Source organism: Carcharhinus amblyrhynchos, chromosome 17, assembly GCF_965287045.1.
Source record: "Carcharhinus amblyrhynchos chromosome 17, sCarAmb.v2.hapA, whole genome shotgun sequence".
Lineage (NCBI taxonomy): Eukaryota > Metazoa > Chordata > Chondrichthyes > Carcharhiniformes > Carcharhinidae > Carcharhinus > Carcharhinus amblyrhynchos.
Window position 1 is genome coordinate 26,564,879 of NC_137340.1, and position 16,960 is coordinate 26,581,838.

At 40.9% G+C, this 16,960-nt stretch overlaps 1 protein-coding gene across 4 annotated transcripts in view; it reads left to right on the forward strand.

The window, feature by feature from the left end:
* adam12b (ADAM metallopeptidase domain 12b) overlaps window positions 1-16,960 on the forward strand; it is a 337,966-nt gene that overhangs the window by 222,499 nt on the left and 98,507 nt on the right. For all 4 annotated transcript variants that reach the window (XM_080205642.1, XM_080205643.1, XM_080205644.1 and 1 more), the window contains 3 exons: window positions 5,127-5,313; window positions 9,183-9,248; window positions 14,953-15,024. In XM_080205642.1, coding sequence (XP_080061768.1) covers window positions 5,127-5,313; window positions 9,183-9,248; window positions 14,953-15,024 — 325 coding nt within the window. The remainder of the gene's footprint in view (window positions 1-5,126; window positions 5,314-9,182; window positions 9,249-14,952; window positions 15,025-16,960) is intronic.

Consider the following 16,960-nt stretch of genomic DNA (forward strand, 5'->3'; position numbering starts at 1 on the left):
CTGGGAGCAACTCAGAAGTATATCACTGCTTTCAGGAACCCCCTGTGTTTCCTCTTCAGCATTCCAACTGTTCATGAAGGTACAGGATTTCAGTTGGGTTCCTCTCATTGAATCTATGGTGCAGAAGGAGGCCATTTGGCCCATCGAGCCTGCACTGACAACAATCCCTCCCAGGTCCTATCCCTGTAACCCCACATATTTACTCTTCTAGTCCCCCTGACATCTCGGGGCAATTTTGCACGGCCAATCAATCCAACCCACACATCTTTGGACTGTGGGAGGAAACCAGAGCATCCGGAGGAAACCCACGTAGTCATGGGGAGAATGTTCAAACTCCATACAGACAGTGACCAAAGCCGGGAATTGAACCCAGGTCCCTGGTGTGTGAGGCAGCAGTGCTAACCACCGTGCCACCATGCTGCCCCATTAACTTCTGGCTAAGTAATCCTCCAATTTCTTCACCGACCTCATGACTCTGGATTCACAGCTCTGGTGTGGGCCTCCCTGTGACCTCTGCGATTGAACACCAGGCAATTGAACTTTTGCGCAAGTGTAATTGTAGTGCTGAAAGAAAGTCAAAGTATTGCTGTTCCATATGTACCACGTAGCAAATAATAAAAAGGACAACAACAACTTCATGATACTGGTAACTCAAGAACAAATCTTGTGAAAAAAAGTAGTCAGTCAGGCTTCATAATTTCAGGGAGAAACAGACCTAATACTTCAGGTCAGAACTGATAAAAGGCCATCTAAAGGTCCTGCTGCTGGGAGCAGGAGTGTGATCTGACCTCCGTACCATTGGGCAGTGGTACCCTGAGATGGCATTTGTTCAATGCAGCTGATTAAGGGTCTCCATCCAGTTGAGTACAGCAGCCCCCTTCCCCCCACCCTCCGCCAGAGCTGCTGGCCCAATCAAAGTGCCAAGAGCTCGAAAACCTCGGCAATGCCACCATTAGAAGGATGAAGGAGAGGTGTTCCTGAGGAGAAGGTAAGTTTGGTGTAGGGCCAGGCAGGCAGACGAGAGAAAGGCAAAGCAAAGTAAAACAGTGATTTTCATATTCAAAAAAAGGTTTTGGAGAACAGTGGAGGGATGGATTGTTCGAGTTCTTCTGTACAGCCAAGTCATTATTATGTTCAGAAAGAACATGGTGACAGGAGTGTAACTTTTTTACTTCACTGCCTGAGCAGTGCTCCATAGAATAGATCATCAATGTGTTGCGAATCTGGATAATCACTGTTCCATTGCCTTTGATAGAAGGGAAACCAGGAGAGTTATACAATGGACTGGAGATCTGGGCCTTGATTCTCCCATACCGCTGCATTGATCTTTGTAGTGCAGTGGGTCAGGAAATTCTCGTGTCGACCTCTTCCTGGCGTTTGCGCATGTGTTCCCGCCGCTATAGCGTCTCCAATGCCAGATTTCCAGCGGTGGCAGCTCTGCTGTGGAAATTGGTGGGGAGGTGTGGAAATCATTTAAGTAATCGTTTGAATCTCTCTTAAATGCGATTAGCAGGCTCAGGACTGAAATCTCTGGGCCCGCTAGCACCTACCCCACACCCCTCCCCGGCCAGAGTGGTTTATTCCAGCGGGGATTACAGTAGCTCCCCACTTTCGGGGAACTAGCAATCTGACCCCGCTGGAGTAAGAGGGGGCTATTGTGGCCCCCAGAGCTTTGGGCAGCAGGGGGTGGTGCCCCCAGGCATTGGCACCCTAGCAGTGCCAGCCTATGCCCCCTCCCTTTGCCCAGTGGGCAAAGTGCCAATGCTTAGGGGGGCACCTTGGCACTGTCCATCAGGCATGGGACAGTGCCAATGTGGTGGGGGTCCCACTGCCACTCTGCAGTTGGGATCAGTGAGGGAAGGAGGGAAGACTGTGATCAGGGACGGCTGCAGAGGTTCAGTCTGCTGGAGGGGTCGGGGCTGTGGAGTGGGGTGGGGGGGGGGTGTGGATGTTGGGGTGGTCGTGCTGCTGAGGGGGGAATAACCATTGGGAAGGGGGGGTTGGGGGTTGGGAGCTGAGGATTGGGCCGGGCCGGGAGGGTGAGGGTTCAGGCTGGCCCAGGAATGGTCGGAGCTAGTGTCTTGGACTTGGGGGATTTCGGAAAGCCAGGAAAGTGGGGATCTCGGGGCTGGCCAGTGATCGGGAGGCCAGCAACGCAGGACCACAGCGCATGCATCAATCTCAGCGCTGACAGATCAGTACATGGACAGTGGCTCACTCAGCGCTATGCTCTCCAGCCTCTCCGGTGGGAGTAGGTCCTGCCCCTGATTTTTAATGAGATTCCTCTACAGTGACCTCTGTAGTGCACTGGGTGTGGGCAATTCTTCTCTGAATTCAACACTTGGAGATTTTTTTGACAGAGTTCCAGCCCTGTTCTGTCAGAACAATAAATTTACCCACATATCTTTATACGCGGTGAATAGAACAATTCTTCTCCCCAAATGATTAAAATCTGAAGGCTTGAATTAAACCAGTCATTTTCCCATGTCATTCCAGAATAAAAGGTAGTAGTTATCCAGTTGAACATTGCCTATTCACATGTACCATGATGTAGCTGATGGAAGTGTCTTAGAAGAGTTAATGGTTCAACAGAGTGAGTGAGAAGAGTGAAGATTGATGTGGATAGAGTTATTATTCAACATTTCTTGAGTTTCTCCCTTGCTTCTGCTCCATGGCAACCTCTTGATGGTGACATCAGCATTCATTATTGGAAGGAAAATATCCAAAAGTGTAGAGATTTGTAAATCTGAAGCCTTAGATTCACCTCATTGCTCAAGTTTAATCTGTACTCCAAAAAAACAAAACTACAATTGCTGGAAATCTGAAGCAAAAACAGGAAATGCTAGAAATGCATGGCAGATCAATCTACGCCTGCGGAGAAAAGACAGTCAGCATTTGAGACGTGTATCCGTCTTCAGAGCTTTAAGATAAGAGATGAACAAGCACATAAATAGAAAAGGGAAAATAAGAGGGAAAAACACAGGTTTGGGGGGAGGAGAATCAGTGGGTGCACCTTCAATTTCAGTTTTAAGCCTGATGCCTATTTTTTCCACGTTTTCAATCCCATCCATTGCCTGATCTTTTCCATTGTGTTAGCTTTTCAGATGTTATTGGTTTCTTTAATTTTTTTAAACCACTACTTCAACTATTTGTTACTTCATTCAACAATCGTGAGACAGATACTCCCCTTTTGTGCCTGCCTGTTTATTTCCTCTCCCCTCCTTTTCGCATTCTATTATCCTCTTTGTTTTCAGAAGGGAACAAGACCACGAGCTGGACTGTTCTCCCCACAGATAGTGGCTGTTAATTTTCAGTTTTTCTTACTTCTCATCTGGGTCATTGGATAAAATTCCTCTGCAATAGCAGGAAGAGGGGAGAAAAACAATGAGATCAGTTTTGTTCAAAAGTGCACTCTTATTAGCCAATTCCAAAGCGACACCCAATGAGTGATTATGAAAAATCTACAGCACACATTCCCTGCCCTCCTGGAGAGAGCGCAGAAAGTATCTAATGGGCAGCTCTGTGCCATTATGACATATTAGCAGCAAAAGAGCTACCCTGTCTATAAAATAACTGCCCTGTCTATAAAATAAAGGCAGTAAGAAGTCTCACAACACCAGGTTAAAGTCTGATAGGTTTATGTGATAGCACCATCCCTTAGCTTTCAGAGCGCTGTTCCTTCATCAGGTTGAAGCAGCATATGATGTAATTCAGTGTTATGGTCCAACATGCATCACTGGATGGCACATTGATCAGATGCCTGTGAGACATTGCATCACTGGCTGAAAGGCTGTTTCCATTGTATGTACAGAAAGCAGGGCAGTTACAATATCCAAATGGGATCAAATCTAGACAAGGATTCCATCAGTCTAACACACCTCACTAGAAACGACAAAAAGATTCCATGAAAAGAAAATTTCAAAAATACTCTGACAATATCTGCAGGACAAATTGAGTTTCCTTCTGTGTTTCAATCGCCGTTGCTTTTTAATCACCTCAGTAGCATGTTGCTTAACAAAATTGCATGCAAAAAGCTGGGAATGAAGCTATCTCATTGGTAATTCCCGTTTAATTTTGAACATCCAAATATATTAACTCTCGGAACAGAGAAAAAAAATCATTAGATTGCTACTTCATACAAAGAAAAATCTCTCTGTGGGGTCATGTCATGATGGAGCTATGTATTTGAAGAAATCAAAAGAAGGTTTCATGGCGATGTGAAACTTGAACCAATGTTAACTTGTGATGAGTGTAGGAAAGTACTGACACATGAAATACAAGCAGGCAGTTTATGTTGGCACTTTCCTCACTGCTGACCATGGTGCATTACATCAAATCAATTCAAGCTCTCAAATAGTTGGAAAATACAAAAGCTCTTTTATGCTTTATGGTTTCCTGAAATGTGTTGATTTATTGAATTTAATTGGGTTCTCACTAAGGATAAATTGCTATGAAATTAGAAAGTGCTGTGGCAAATATTTCAGTCACTCTAACAGATATTAAATACTGAACATTTTTTTTTACCCTTAGTGAATCTCTGGCAAAAAAATCAGCCTCAACATTGCTGAGTTTTTTTTTCAGTTTATACAGACACCAAAAACATGAAAAAATGTTGTGGATTCTGTTAAAATTATCAGGCAAGTTCCTGGTAATTCATAAATGTATTTTAGTTTAGATTTTAATTCTGAATAATTAATTTCAATACAAAAGCTTTAAATTGCAACAGTAGCTAACTTTTTATTGCATTTTTAACATGGAAGAGGAATGCCCTTAGGTGCTTCATTGAAGCATAAACAAACAAAAATGGACACCACAGTAAAGAGGGAGATATTAGTTGGGAAGATCACAAACTTTATAAGAAGTTGTGTTTTAAGGAAGGTCTTATAGAGGAGAAAGAATTCTACTTAGTAGAAGCACAATCATCAATGGTGGGAGAAATGCAAAAGGCATGAGAATCAGAGTAAGAAAGAGTTTTTGGGGGAAGGAGGTATTTTTAGAACCAGAGGAAGCTACAAAAATAGTGTAAGTTGACATTATGAACGTACTTAATTGTGTGTGTGAAAATTTTAAGTTGAATGATTGGAAGCTGATTCTTCTGAACAAATTTCTGTGTTTCTTTTTGATAGGGGATTTGTTTCATTTGAAAATAAAAGTTATATATTAGAACCCATTGAAGGTGCTACCGATAACACACACTTGATCTACAGAGCAGAAAATCTTCAGGGAAATGTGGGTGCTTGTGGACATAACTTTGGAACATCAGATACCACTATGGAGAGCATTGTTGAGTCCTTGCAGAGGTCTTCTACGAGGGTAGGTTAATTACATTTGTTTAAGGCAATAAAATATGGCAAACAGTGTGTGGCCAAGTAGCAATGGTGTTTTAAGAAGCTTTCTGAAAAGAACTTCCTAATATAATTATCTTGCAATAAATCTGCTGTCACTTGCTCTTCGGATTCCTAACAGATTTAAGTTACATGACTGTTTATCCTGGCAATTGGCCTCAGTAATGGTCCATCTTCCAGTATGAAAGATATGACCAGACATCAGGAGGTTAGAGTTGAATGTTTTTCTTTTCATACAAAGCAATATTTAAAAAAATGATAGGATAAACACAATTTTTTTAAAAAACATAGGCAGCCAAGGGTCTTCTTCCAGTCAATGCAAAACTAGCATTTGGAAAGTGATAGGGCACTGCAGCACGTTGCTAGTTAGGTCAGCAGGCAGCAGCAGATGAGGAGAACATTTTGTGCCTGGCAGCGTTCTGCAATGTCATGGGTTCATTGCTCAACATCACAAGAAAAACATTCAATCTGCAATCCCACACTTACTTCCCATCACCCGTTTCTCCTTGACCTAATTTACAGTTGGGACATGAAGACTTCCCCAAGTTAAAAATTGCCAGAAGACACAAAGAAAGAATGAAAATTAATAAAATAAAATTATGTATTTCACATTAAAACATAAATGTCTCACAGCCGTCTCTTGATGGGAGTTAAGCTTAGGAACCTCTTTTTCAAGTTCGACAATGTTAGCCAAAGTGAGGAACATGCACATACTTATGAATCAAAATGATTGTGTGGGCTAATTAGGTAGAATTTGTTCTTGACAGTGATAATTAACACATATTTCAAGTATATTACATGTAAAAATAGTTGCCAAAAGAAGCACATGTTGTAGTAACTTTTGAAAAAACACATTTGCCTAAAACTTTTTACATTCTCAGGTCTAGACGTCTCAAAATACTTCACACCAAGGAGTTAGTTTTGGAGGTGTAGGCGCTGTTGTTTTGTAAGCAAATAAAATTGATTGTGCGAAGGGAGACTCTAATCAGCACACAAGTTAAATGACTAGTTGTTTTATCCATTCGTGGGGCATGGACATCACTGGCTGGCCAGCATTTATTGCCCATCCCTAGTTGCCCTTGGAGGGCAGTTGAGAGTCAGCCATATTGCTGTGGCTCTGGAATCACATGTAGGCCAGACCAGGTAAGGATGGCAGAAAAACATTCATGAATCAGATGGGTTTTTCTGACAATTGACAATGGTTTTATGGTCATCGGTTGATTCTTAATCCCTGATTTTTTTACTGAATTCAAATGCCACCATTTGCTGTGGCAGGATACAAATCTGTGTCCCCAGAACATTAGATTAAGAGTCTAGCAATAATACCACTGGGCCATAGTTAATGATGTTGGTTTGGGGCGAGGGTGAGTGGCCATGATACTGGGATGATTCCTTGCTCAATCCAGATAGGGTCTTGGAATCTTCTACATGCACATGAACAGGCAGATGAAACCTCTGTTTAATATCTGAGACAGACAACCATGGACTGAAGTGCTAATCTAGATTACAATTACTTACTTAAATCTAGGAACAAAGCCTGAATCCTGACCATCTGATTCAGAGACTAGAGAACTACGAACTGCTGTTAGAAATCGAATTCAAAACTAACCTTTTTCTTGTAGTGGCTGCTTTTAAACAATTGCATGAAAGTTTTTTTTAATCTGATGCATATTGCAAATCACAGAATGAATGCACAGTTGTTAATGTAATAGCTATACACTGAAAGAATTCCCTATCGTGAATTGTGCTATTCACAGACTCTTGTAAATCAGTTACAAAGAAACAAAAACAATTATATGTTTTAAATTAGATAAGATTGCAAATCTCTTGTTTGTTACCTTTGCTTTTGAAATGTTTGACATGCTTGTGACAACATGATGGATTTGGAGTCTAATCAAGTAACCTAACTGACTGTCTGTCTCTACCCTTAAATGGAGGAAAAAAGTTAGATGGCAGTGTCCAAATGTGTTGGGGGTGTAAGACAATAAACATCTCCTAAGCAATCTTGACATTTAAATTGGGACATTTATCACAAGTAGACTCTGTATTACTGAATGCCATTACAGATATAAATGCCTGGTTTTACGACTACCAAGGCCCAGAAACATGTGTCTGTTTGGCTATTACCATATTTTTAACTTTGTCATTTGCAAAATAGAATTATTGTTTTATTACATGTTCGATGTACATTTTTAGCAGCTTCACTTCTGGGAAAAAATCAAAAGGAACTATTTAAATATAACTGATGACTGATGTGGGGAAAAAAAGGAAACCTGCAAACAATAAAAATCCAGGTTTTGAAAATATGTGCCTAATTTTCACATATTTTGTGTGCAATGGGAGAATATTTCTACAGAGTGAATGGGCTCAGAACATCCTACTACTGCGAGATTCCTATGTTGACATTATGAACATACCAGGTGAATACCAGAAATGTCAACATACGAGGCTTTTTATTAGAAGCGTTAATAAAATAGTTTGACCTCATGATTAAAGTGAAATTGAACCCAATGTGTGGTAGGCATCATTGACCCTGATGAGGGCCACATGTTTTAAATCTGCAGATTGTCCAATTTCCCAGCATTTGGCACCCTTGGATTATCATCTGGCGACAAAATGCTGCTGTGTCTCCAAAGCAATTAGTGACTTTGCCATGTAAGCGGAAAATGTTCCGTTTCCCACTTGTTATTACTACATAGAAGAAATGTACAGAAGGAACATTTTCATAGAACTACACTCCTCAGACATGCATTAACAGCAAGTATAATAGCACCTTTAGTATAGAAAAATGTCTCAAAGCACTACACAGAAGCATAATCAGGCAAAAATTGACCCATGATCAAAGATGTGGCGATGCCAGTGTTGAACTGGGGTGAGCACAATATGAAGTCTCACAGCACCGGGTTAAAGACCAACAGGTTTATTTGGTATCACAAACTTACAGAGTGCTGCTTCTTCATCAGGTGAGTGAAGGAGCAGCGCTCTGAAAGCTCGTGATATCAGGGATCGACAGCCAGTGTCGAACCCTGATTTCCACATTTAAATAGCCTTGCGTCCATTTCAAGCTGCTTGCCCATTTGGTACATCAGATGGGCCTTTGGCATTAATGGGCCAGCTGACATTACCTTCCCTTCAGATTTTCAGTTGCTACCCGTTTGCTTTTCAGGGGAAACGGAATGTTGAAACTTGCCTCCTTTTGTTTCGATCAGTTTGGTGAGACAATAATTAGCAAACAAAAATCTGTGCTACATTGTCAACAAAATCTACCAGATTAGGTCACTTTCACCTCATTAAGGGTCTCAATCTTTATGTGTAAGCACAACAATTTAACTTTAACTATTGTAGTGACATTAGATTACTTTTACTCCGAAAATGAGGTTTGACTCAACTGCACAGACCCTTTGGGGACCTGAGAAATTTAAAAAACAACCTCCAGTTCATTTAATGTGTAGAAAGTCTAGACACTCCCACCCACCATCTCTAGAAATTTAAACATGCCCCTGGGAAGTGGAGCTCTGAGCATTCCTGTTTAAATGAGGTACCGCCTGGCTGGATTTACTGAGCACTGATTACAGTGGACGTACGTTAGGTTTTAATAGAAGGTTCGCAAACAGAATGCTCTCTGTTCAAGAAAGCTAATTTTATTTGGCGTCACATGGAGTTAAAAATGGCTAATTATTAAAATGTTGTTCACATGCATATGAAAGTTAATAATAATGTTGGTGCTTTATCCTCTCTGGAACTTTGTGATATCCTCATTAACCTCTTCACTTCTAGTGGTAGACTTTGAGAGCTTTTCAGAAATCGGCAACTTCTTAGCTATAACTTGTTTTGCAGCACAAGAGAGATATATCGAAGACCACTAAATACGTGGAACTGGTTATAGTGGCAGATAATCGAGAGGTAAAATATTAAACTTGCTTTCAGTTAAAAATATTTCAGATACATTTTTCAATTAGCTATAATTCTGCTATTTTTTGTTCTGCCCCCAAATAAAAAGAGCACCATCTTGGCAATATCTTGCATGAATCGGGGAACCATGGATAATTATGGAAATATTTTTCGTAGGTTAATTGAAGGGACATTTTAATAACTTGCTAATTATGTCCTTTCTCTTCTGTCCACATGATATATTAGTAGCGCAAGTAATGTATTGTCCCTCAGGAACCAGTATCCTTGTCTTTTCCATCACCATTTTTATGTACAGTTGTGGTATTTGAATAATCTGTCTGCACAAAATATTCAAAATCATAAGATGTCATGCCACGCTGATCAATTGCTGTAGTGCTTAATGTGCTTTGATCCATCTTTTGTTCTTTTTAAGTGAAGTTAATAACTATTTTCATTAAATATTTTTCCCCAAAATACCTGAATAATATTTCCTGGTACTTGACTACAATATAATGGAATATAGGAACATGAGTTTGAACTAGACTGGAAAAGACCATTGTGGACTCAGAAATATCAGCCCAGGTTGATGCACAGAAATGGGCAGACATAAACCTGACCTTTAAAAATGACTGCCCACAGCTCCAATTTTTATTCCGGGCGGGAGGTGGGGGGAGAGTATGGTCTGGATTGCAAGCTGGGCTCTTTGACCTGGAATGAGTGGGTAGGCCTGAGGCAGTCTGGGTGGAAGGCTTTGTCTCTTTTCTTCAGCACTTCGTTGAATTTATTTTTAAAACTAAAATAAAGAAACAGCCCCACAAACTCCCCATGGCCCATCCAAGCCACCTCATGCCCCCATGTCCCCTCGTACTCTCTATGCCAACCCATGCCCCCAAACCCACCACGCATTGCCCTTAACCCCCACCCATGCGCACTCACCTAGTCTGTACTCTGGACAAACCTCAGGAGTCTTACTGACATGAAATAAAGTTATCTGTCTATTAATGTCACAATTTTAAACAGAAAAAAACATTGATTTTAGAAGAAATTCAATACATAGAAATTTCTTCAATTAACCTTTTATGAAAGCAAACATTTATATTCTATAACCACTTGGAGTTGGCAATCAAACTGTTCAACAGATTGCACTTCCAATGAGCTTATGCACTTTTTGTGAGTCTTTTGACAACTCCATGCCGTATCTCTTCCAAGAGGCGCCTTACCTCTCCAAAGGCTGCCTTACCTTTTCCAAATTTTCCAAGGACCATATTCAAAGGACCGTATTCACTTTATCTCTCCAAATGCCCTGGCTATCAAAATGGATCCACAAAATCAAAACAGCTGATTACCTGATTTAATATGCACACGCCTAGTTTCACACCCCTCGGCTACCAAAATCTCACTTCAGTGTAGGCAACAGATAATTTAAATGGCCAACTTGCATCCCTGAATCCCAGTCTAGCTCCAGTCCAGCCCCAACAAAAATAGGAAATGCTGTGTTCAAAGGCAGGACTTAACCATTTCCGCTATTTTCACCACGATGAAGAGCCTCTCTGTCATGGCTGAAATTTGAGCCATGATATCCCACAATATCCCTCATATCTTGTTGTCAAATGTTTGCCTGGTATTTGTCTAGATTTCTGGTAAAATCAACTTCCACTTTTTTTTGCAATCGGTTCCACACGTTCACTACTCTCACTGTAGGATAGTTAACTCAAAAGAAAAGTGAGGGAGGTGGTGTGGTGTATAACAGTTGGCCAATCTACAACTGCCAGTTTTACACATGCAAGGAAACTTAGGGTGGCAACTGTTATACACCACCATCATCCCCCTCACTTTTCTTTCCCATTGAAGTCAATGGAAAGGAAAGTCAGAGCAGATATGTAACGAGAAGCCAATCTTGCATTTTGGCAGATTGAACCAGGGCAGGACTTACTCAGTTAATGGTTGGGAAGAGTTACAGAACAAAGAGATCTAGGGATACATGTTCATAGTTCCTTGAAAGTGGAGGCACAGGTAGACAGGGTGGTGAAGAAGGCATTCGGCACATTTCATTTCATTGGTCAGAACATTCAATACAGGGGCTGGATGTCTTACTGAAGTTGTACAAGACATTGGTAAGGCCACACTTAGAACACTGTGTACAGTTCCAGTCACCCTATTATAGAAAGGATATTATTGAATTAGAAAGAGTGCAGAAAAGATTTACTAGGATACCTACCAGGACTTGATGGTTTTGGGTCATAAGGAGAAACCGGATAAACTGGGACCTTTTTCCCTGGAGCGTAGGAGTAATCTTATGGAGGTCTATAAAATAATGAGGGGCATAGATAGGGTAGATAATCAACATCTTTTCCCCAAGGTAGGAGAATCTAGAGAGCATAGGTTTAAGATGAGAGGGGAGAGATACAAAAGGGTCCAGGGGAGCAATTTTTTCACACAGAGGGTAGTGAGTGTCTGGAATGACCTGCCAGAGGTAGTAGTAGAGGTGGGTGTAATTTTGTCTTTTAAAAAGCATTTAGACAGATACATTGGTAAGATGGGTATCGAGGGATATGGGCCGAATGCAGGCAATTGGGACTAGCTTAGTGGTAAAAACTGGGTAACATGGACAAGTTGGGCCGAAGGGCATGTTTCCATGCTGTAAACCTCTAAGGTGCTCTGCACCTGACAGCCAGTCTAAAATGTGGAATGAGGGAAAGAAAGTGCATTAACTGAAAACCTTCATTGAGTAAATATATCCAAATACTATGGATATTTACTGCATTAAATGCACATGTTCTTCACTTGGAACCGTGGGATCATTGATGTCCACCTGAAAGCGAAAGCAAAGTCTTAATTTAGTACATGGCCTGAAAACAGCGCAGCATTCCCCCAGAATTGCACTGGAGCCCCAGCCCAGATTATGTACTTCTATTATTAATTAGAATTAGCAAAGAATAAATCAAAGATTTCAGGCTGACTTGAAAAATTTCTAAAACTCATTTTACTGGTTCTTTGTTAAGAGCAGAAACAACTTAAATTCAAGTGACGAGGGTATCATTCCCTCACTGTATTCTGGAGCTTCTAAAACAGGAAACTACCAATGTTAAAATCTCACTAAATGCAAAATCTAGACTTAGTTTTTGCTTTCTGTAACAAGCAAAGGTCTCCTTTAAGAGATCAAAAACTTTTAATTTTAAGATGACCGAAAATCCCCCTACATGCTTATACTTTACTCCGTCCCTTAAGTGGCATTTTGTTTTGAAGGAACCAGTCCAAGATGATTCTTAGTGATGGACACTTATATATCCTTCTGAGGTGAAGGATGTTGACCAATTATCTTCCCTGGTCCAAGGACTTGTTTCCTTTCTTTTCGTTTTCCATCCAGGTAGCTCCTAATCCCAGAACTGACTTCCATGGTGAGAGACAGATTGGAGATTCTTCCTTTTCACCAAAGCTAAGCAAATCCTTCAGCCTCATTTAAACTCTCACAAACCTGGTCTCTTCAATGCAAGCATGAGTTCGCATCCACATTCTGCACTGTGAACAATTGAGAATTGCTGCCTCTATCTCTCTTGTTTCTCTCTCTCTCTCTCTCTCTGTCTTAGATTCTTGTAGACTGATCTGACTTTGAGGTTCAGGAGTATCCTAAGACAAACCCTGTAACCTAATACTAATACTTACTATGGACTCTTCCCCTTTCAACACCTATCCCAATGATAATGTGAATCACGTGGGTCTTGTGTCCACGTGGAAATGCTAACTGGCCATCCTTTATAGAGTCATAGAGGTTGACAGCATGGAAACAGGCCCTTTGGCCCAACTTGTCCATGCCACCAAGTTTTTACCACTAAGCTAGTCCCAATTGCCTGCTTTCGGCCCATATCCCTTTATACCAATCTTACCCATGTAACTGTCTAAATGCTTTTAGAAGACAAAATTGTACCCACCTCTACTACTTCCTCTGGCAACTCGTTCCAGACACTCAAAACCCTCTGTGTGAAAAAATTGCTCCTCTGGACCCTTTTGTATTTCTCCCCTCTCACCTTAAACCTATTCCCTCTAGTTTTAGACTCCCCTATCTCTGGGAGAAGATATTGACTATCTCACTGATCTATATCCCTCATTATTTTATAGACCTCTATAAGATTATCCCTACGCTACAGGGGAAAAAGTCCCAGTTTATCCAACCTCTCCTTTTAATTCAAACCATCATTTAATTCAACTTAATTCAATCTGGAAATTAAATAGACACTTTAAAGTGTAACCATTTACAAAACTGTCAACCTAATGTCATTGCAGTTGTTCTTTGGATTAAATTATAAAGTAGGGTTGAACATGTTGGGTTTATATTCATAGGAGTTTAGAAGAAAGAGAGGTGATCTTATAGAAACAAAAAAGATCGTGAGTGGACTTGGTAATGTTTCCTCTTGAAGGTTTGACCAGAACTAGAGAACACAATTTAAAAGTAAGATGTCTTCCTTTTAAGACAGATTATGAGAATTTATTTTCTCTCATAGGGTTATTAATCTGTGAAATTCAGTAGAGGCTGGGTCAAATGGCCTACATCCTCTATTTGCCCTTGTCCATACGTGTGAACAACTTACACATTCTTCCCAGTAAATCAATCTGTGTCTCAATACCCACATAGCAACCAAGTCCTACCCCACCCCAATTCAGGCATCAACACGTGTTCAGAAGCATCGGGAACCCCCTCCCCTCGCCAAATCCTAGAGGACCCACCCTTGGCACTATCACCGTGGTGCTGCCAGGTTGGCATTGCTTAGGAACAACATCAGAGTGCCAGGTCATGCCTTGCACCACCTGTGGTCTATACCTCACTGTGCGTCCTCAGCATGGTCATTGTGACTGGTTTTCATTTTTGGGTGGGTGGCAACATACAGTGAGGGTGGGAGAAGTGGCATTAAGCCCACTAATTATATTTAAATATATTATAATCTATGCTAATCAGGTTTGTGCCCTTCATCACGTTGTCAGCAGAGTGGGAAGAGGGTGGGAATTTTTTGGTCTCTCGTGATTTTTAGCAGTCATTGGTAGTCATGTGCCCACAGTTAGTGCTGTGGCTAAATCACAGCCAATGCTTTATTAATTGGTGCACTTTTTGGGACTAAAGACCTCGAACCGGTTAGGGCTTCCAACTAGTGCCCACTGTTCCGTTGTTTGTGGTTGTCACAAACATACAGTTGGTCCAGTGTATCCCAGCTGAGTATCCAGCCTCCTTGATAAAGTCCTCCATCTCCCTCGGAAGTTACAGCTGTAGTGTCCTGATGTAACCATACGAATGAGTGACATGTCAAATTCCGTAAAATATTGATCAGAAACAAAAAAAACTACAGTACCACATGATAAGAACTGTGGGAAACAGGAACTGGTGAAGGCCATATTGCCCCCAGGCCTATTTCACCATTCAGTAAGATCATGTCTGATTTTTGACTTCCGTTTTACTTTCCCACCTGATCTCCATGTCCCATTGATTTCCCAAGATCCAAAATTCTATCTAAATTATGAATACTCAATGACTGATCTGTCACAGCCCTTTGGGGTAGAGAATTCCTAAGATTAACACTTGTTGAAGTCAAGATTGCTACAGCTCCAAGTCATTGTCCTTAGTAGTCATTTAACGTTTTAGACAAGAGAGTAATTGTCACAAGAGATATAACAAACTTTAAAAGGCAACGGAAACTTAATTACAGTCATCTTTTCTGCAAATTTCAAGTTTCAGAAGCAAGGGAAGGATTTGGAAAAGACTAAACAGAGACTGATAGAAATCGGCAATTTTGTGGATAAGGTAAGCATGCAGCAAATACTTTAAAAGCTATTAAGTTTTCTTCCAAATATATGATCAGCCAAAAAGGAAAATGCATCTCACAATGTGATGATTTTAAAATTAATGTGCACTTGTTCATATTTATGCCCTCACTTGAGAAGAGTGTCAGCTCAGCAGTACATATGGTCTGTTAAGAAGAACAGGATGGGTCTTTAAGGCCTCAAATCCACATTCCAAAATACTGCACCTCATTTCATCAGCAAAAAGAAAGGGCTGTCCGCTTTAAGATCCTTCAAAGAGGCTTAACGTAGCATGTGAATTGTCTAATGAATCCATGGCTAGCATCTCAAACCTATTCTCCTTCAGTCCATCATCGACAACAACAACGCATATTTGTACAGCACCTTTAGTGTAATGAAACATTTCACAGGATCATAATAAAACAATGTATGACACTAAGCTACAGAAGGAGACGTTAAATCAGATGACCAAAAGCTTAGTCAATGGAAATCAATGGAGATAGGTTATAAGAAGTGTCGTAAAGGACTAAAGCAAGGTAGAGAGGCAACGAGCTGCAGGGAGGGAATTCTAGAGTTGCAAGCTGAAGGACTGGAGAAGGTTACAAAGATTGGGAGGGGCAAGGCCATAGAGGGATTTGAAAATAAGGATGAATATTTTAAAATCAAGACTTTCCTTGACTGGAGCCAGTGTAGGTCAGTGAGCACAGGGGTGATAAGGGAACAGCATTTACTTGGAGTTATGGACAACAGAGTTTTGGATGACCTCAAGTTTACAGAGGATAGAATGTGGGAATCCAGCCAGGAATGTGTTGGACTAGTCGAGTCCAGAGGGAAGATGGGTATAAATAAGGGATTCTTCAGCGGATGAGCTGAGACAGGGGTGAATTTGAGCAATGCCACTGAAATGGTAAAAGGCAGTTACCGAGATAGCATGAATATGAGGTCAGAAACTTAAGCCGGGATCAAACGTGACACTGGGCTTAATCTCAGACTGTTGCCAGGGAGAAGGATGGAGTCGGTAGTTAGGGAACAGAATTTGGAGTGGGGGCTGAAAACAAAGCTTTACCTTACCAATGTTTAATATTTACCACCCTCACATCAGCCCAATTAATGGCAGTATAAAAGTGGCACTGGAGGCTTCAGTGGATAATCTTAGGGCAAATGTAGTTTAAAGAAGACAATTTATTCATTGTATTGAAGATTAGAGTTTCTTTGGCAATTGGGTTCAGTTGTTTGCTAATAGTTGTACTGAAATACTGCGTAGCAATTTTGACATGGATTTCCCTGTGGAAATATCTTTTTTTATATTTGAAAAGGAGGAGAATGAAGATATAAAAATGTCAAATTAGAAGTGCTGGTAGTCCAGTATCATAGAAGACAGGTCTCCTCTCAACATCAGCACTCAGTCATCAGGTCTACACACTAAGAGGGTCCATTTGATTATCTGTGCTTCAGAAGGCTACACTTTCCTTTCATTTTCTCCTACTGAAGGCTGTTGGAGAAATAGATAATCTGCTGATTTAAGGGCTGCAGGCCAGGGGAGCAGGAGCAGTTCTGACTATAACAAGTTAGGTAAACCTTAAACCACCTTGAACTCAATTCTCCCTGGCAATATCAGGTGATATACACCACATTAGCCTGTTGTCAGTTCACCATTTCATTAAGAAGGCCACCGATACTCCCCTCAGGAGTTAGTTAACACAGTTAGTTTCTCTTGGAATGTGTTATCATGCAGTGTGCTCGTAATGTTGCCACAAAAAAAAGGCATGTTGCATCCAGAACCTGAAGATAACGTGAAGGAAAACGAAGGTGACGAAGAGGGGAAATGATCAGCATGAAAATTCTGTCCAGGAAGGAGAGGTGTAGAACAGGACCATCTGATGTTAAAAGAAGTAAAACACAATTATTGAAAGTTGACTCAATAAATGAATCACCTC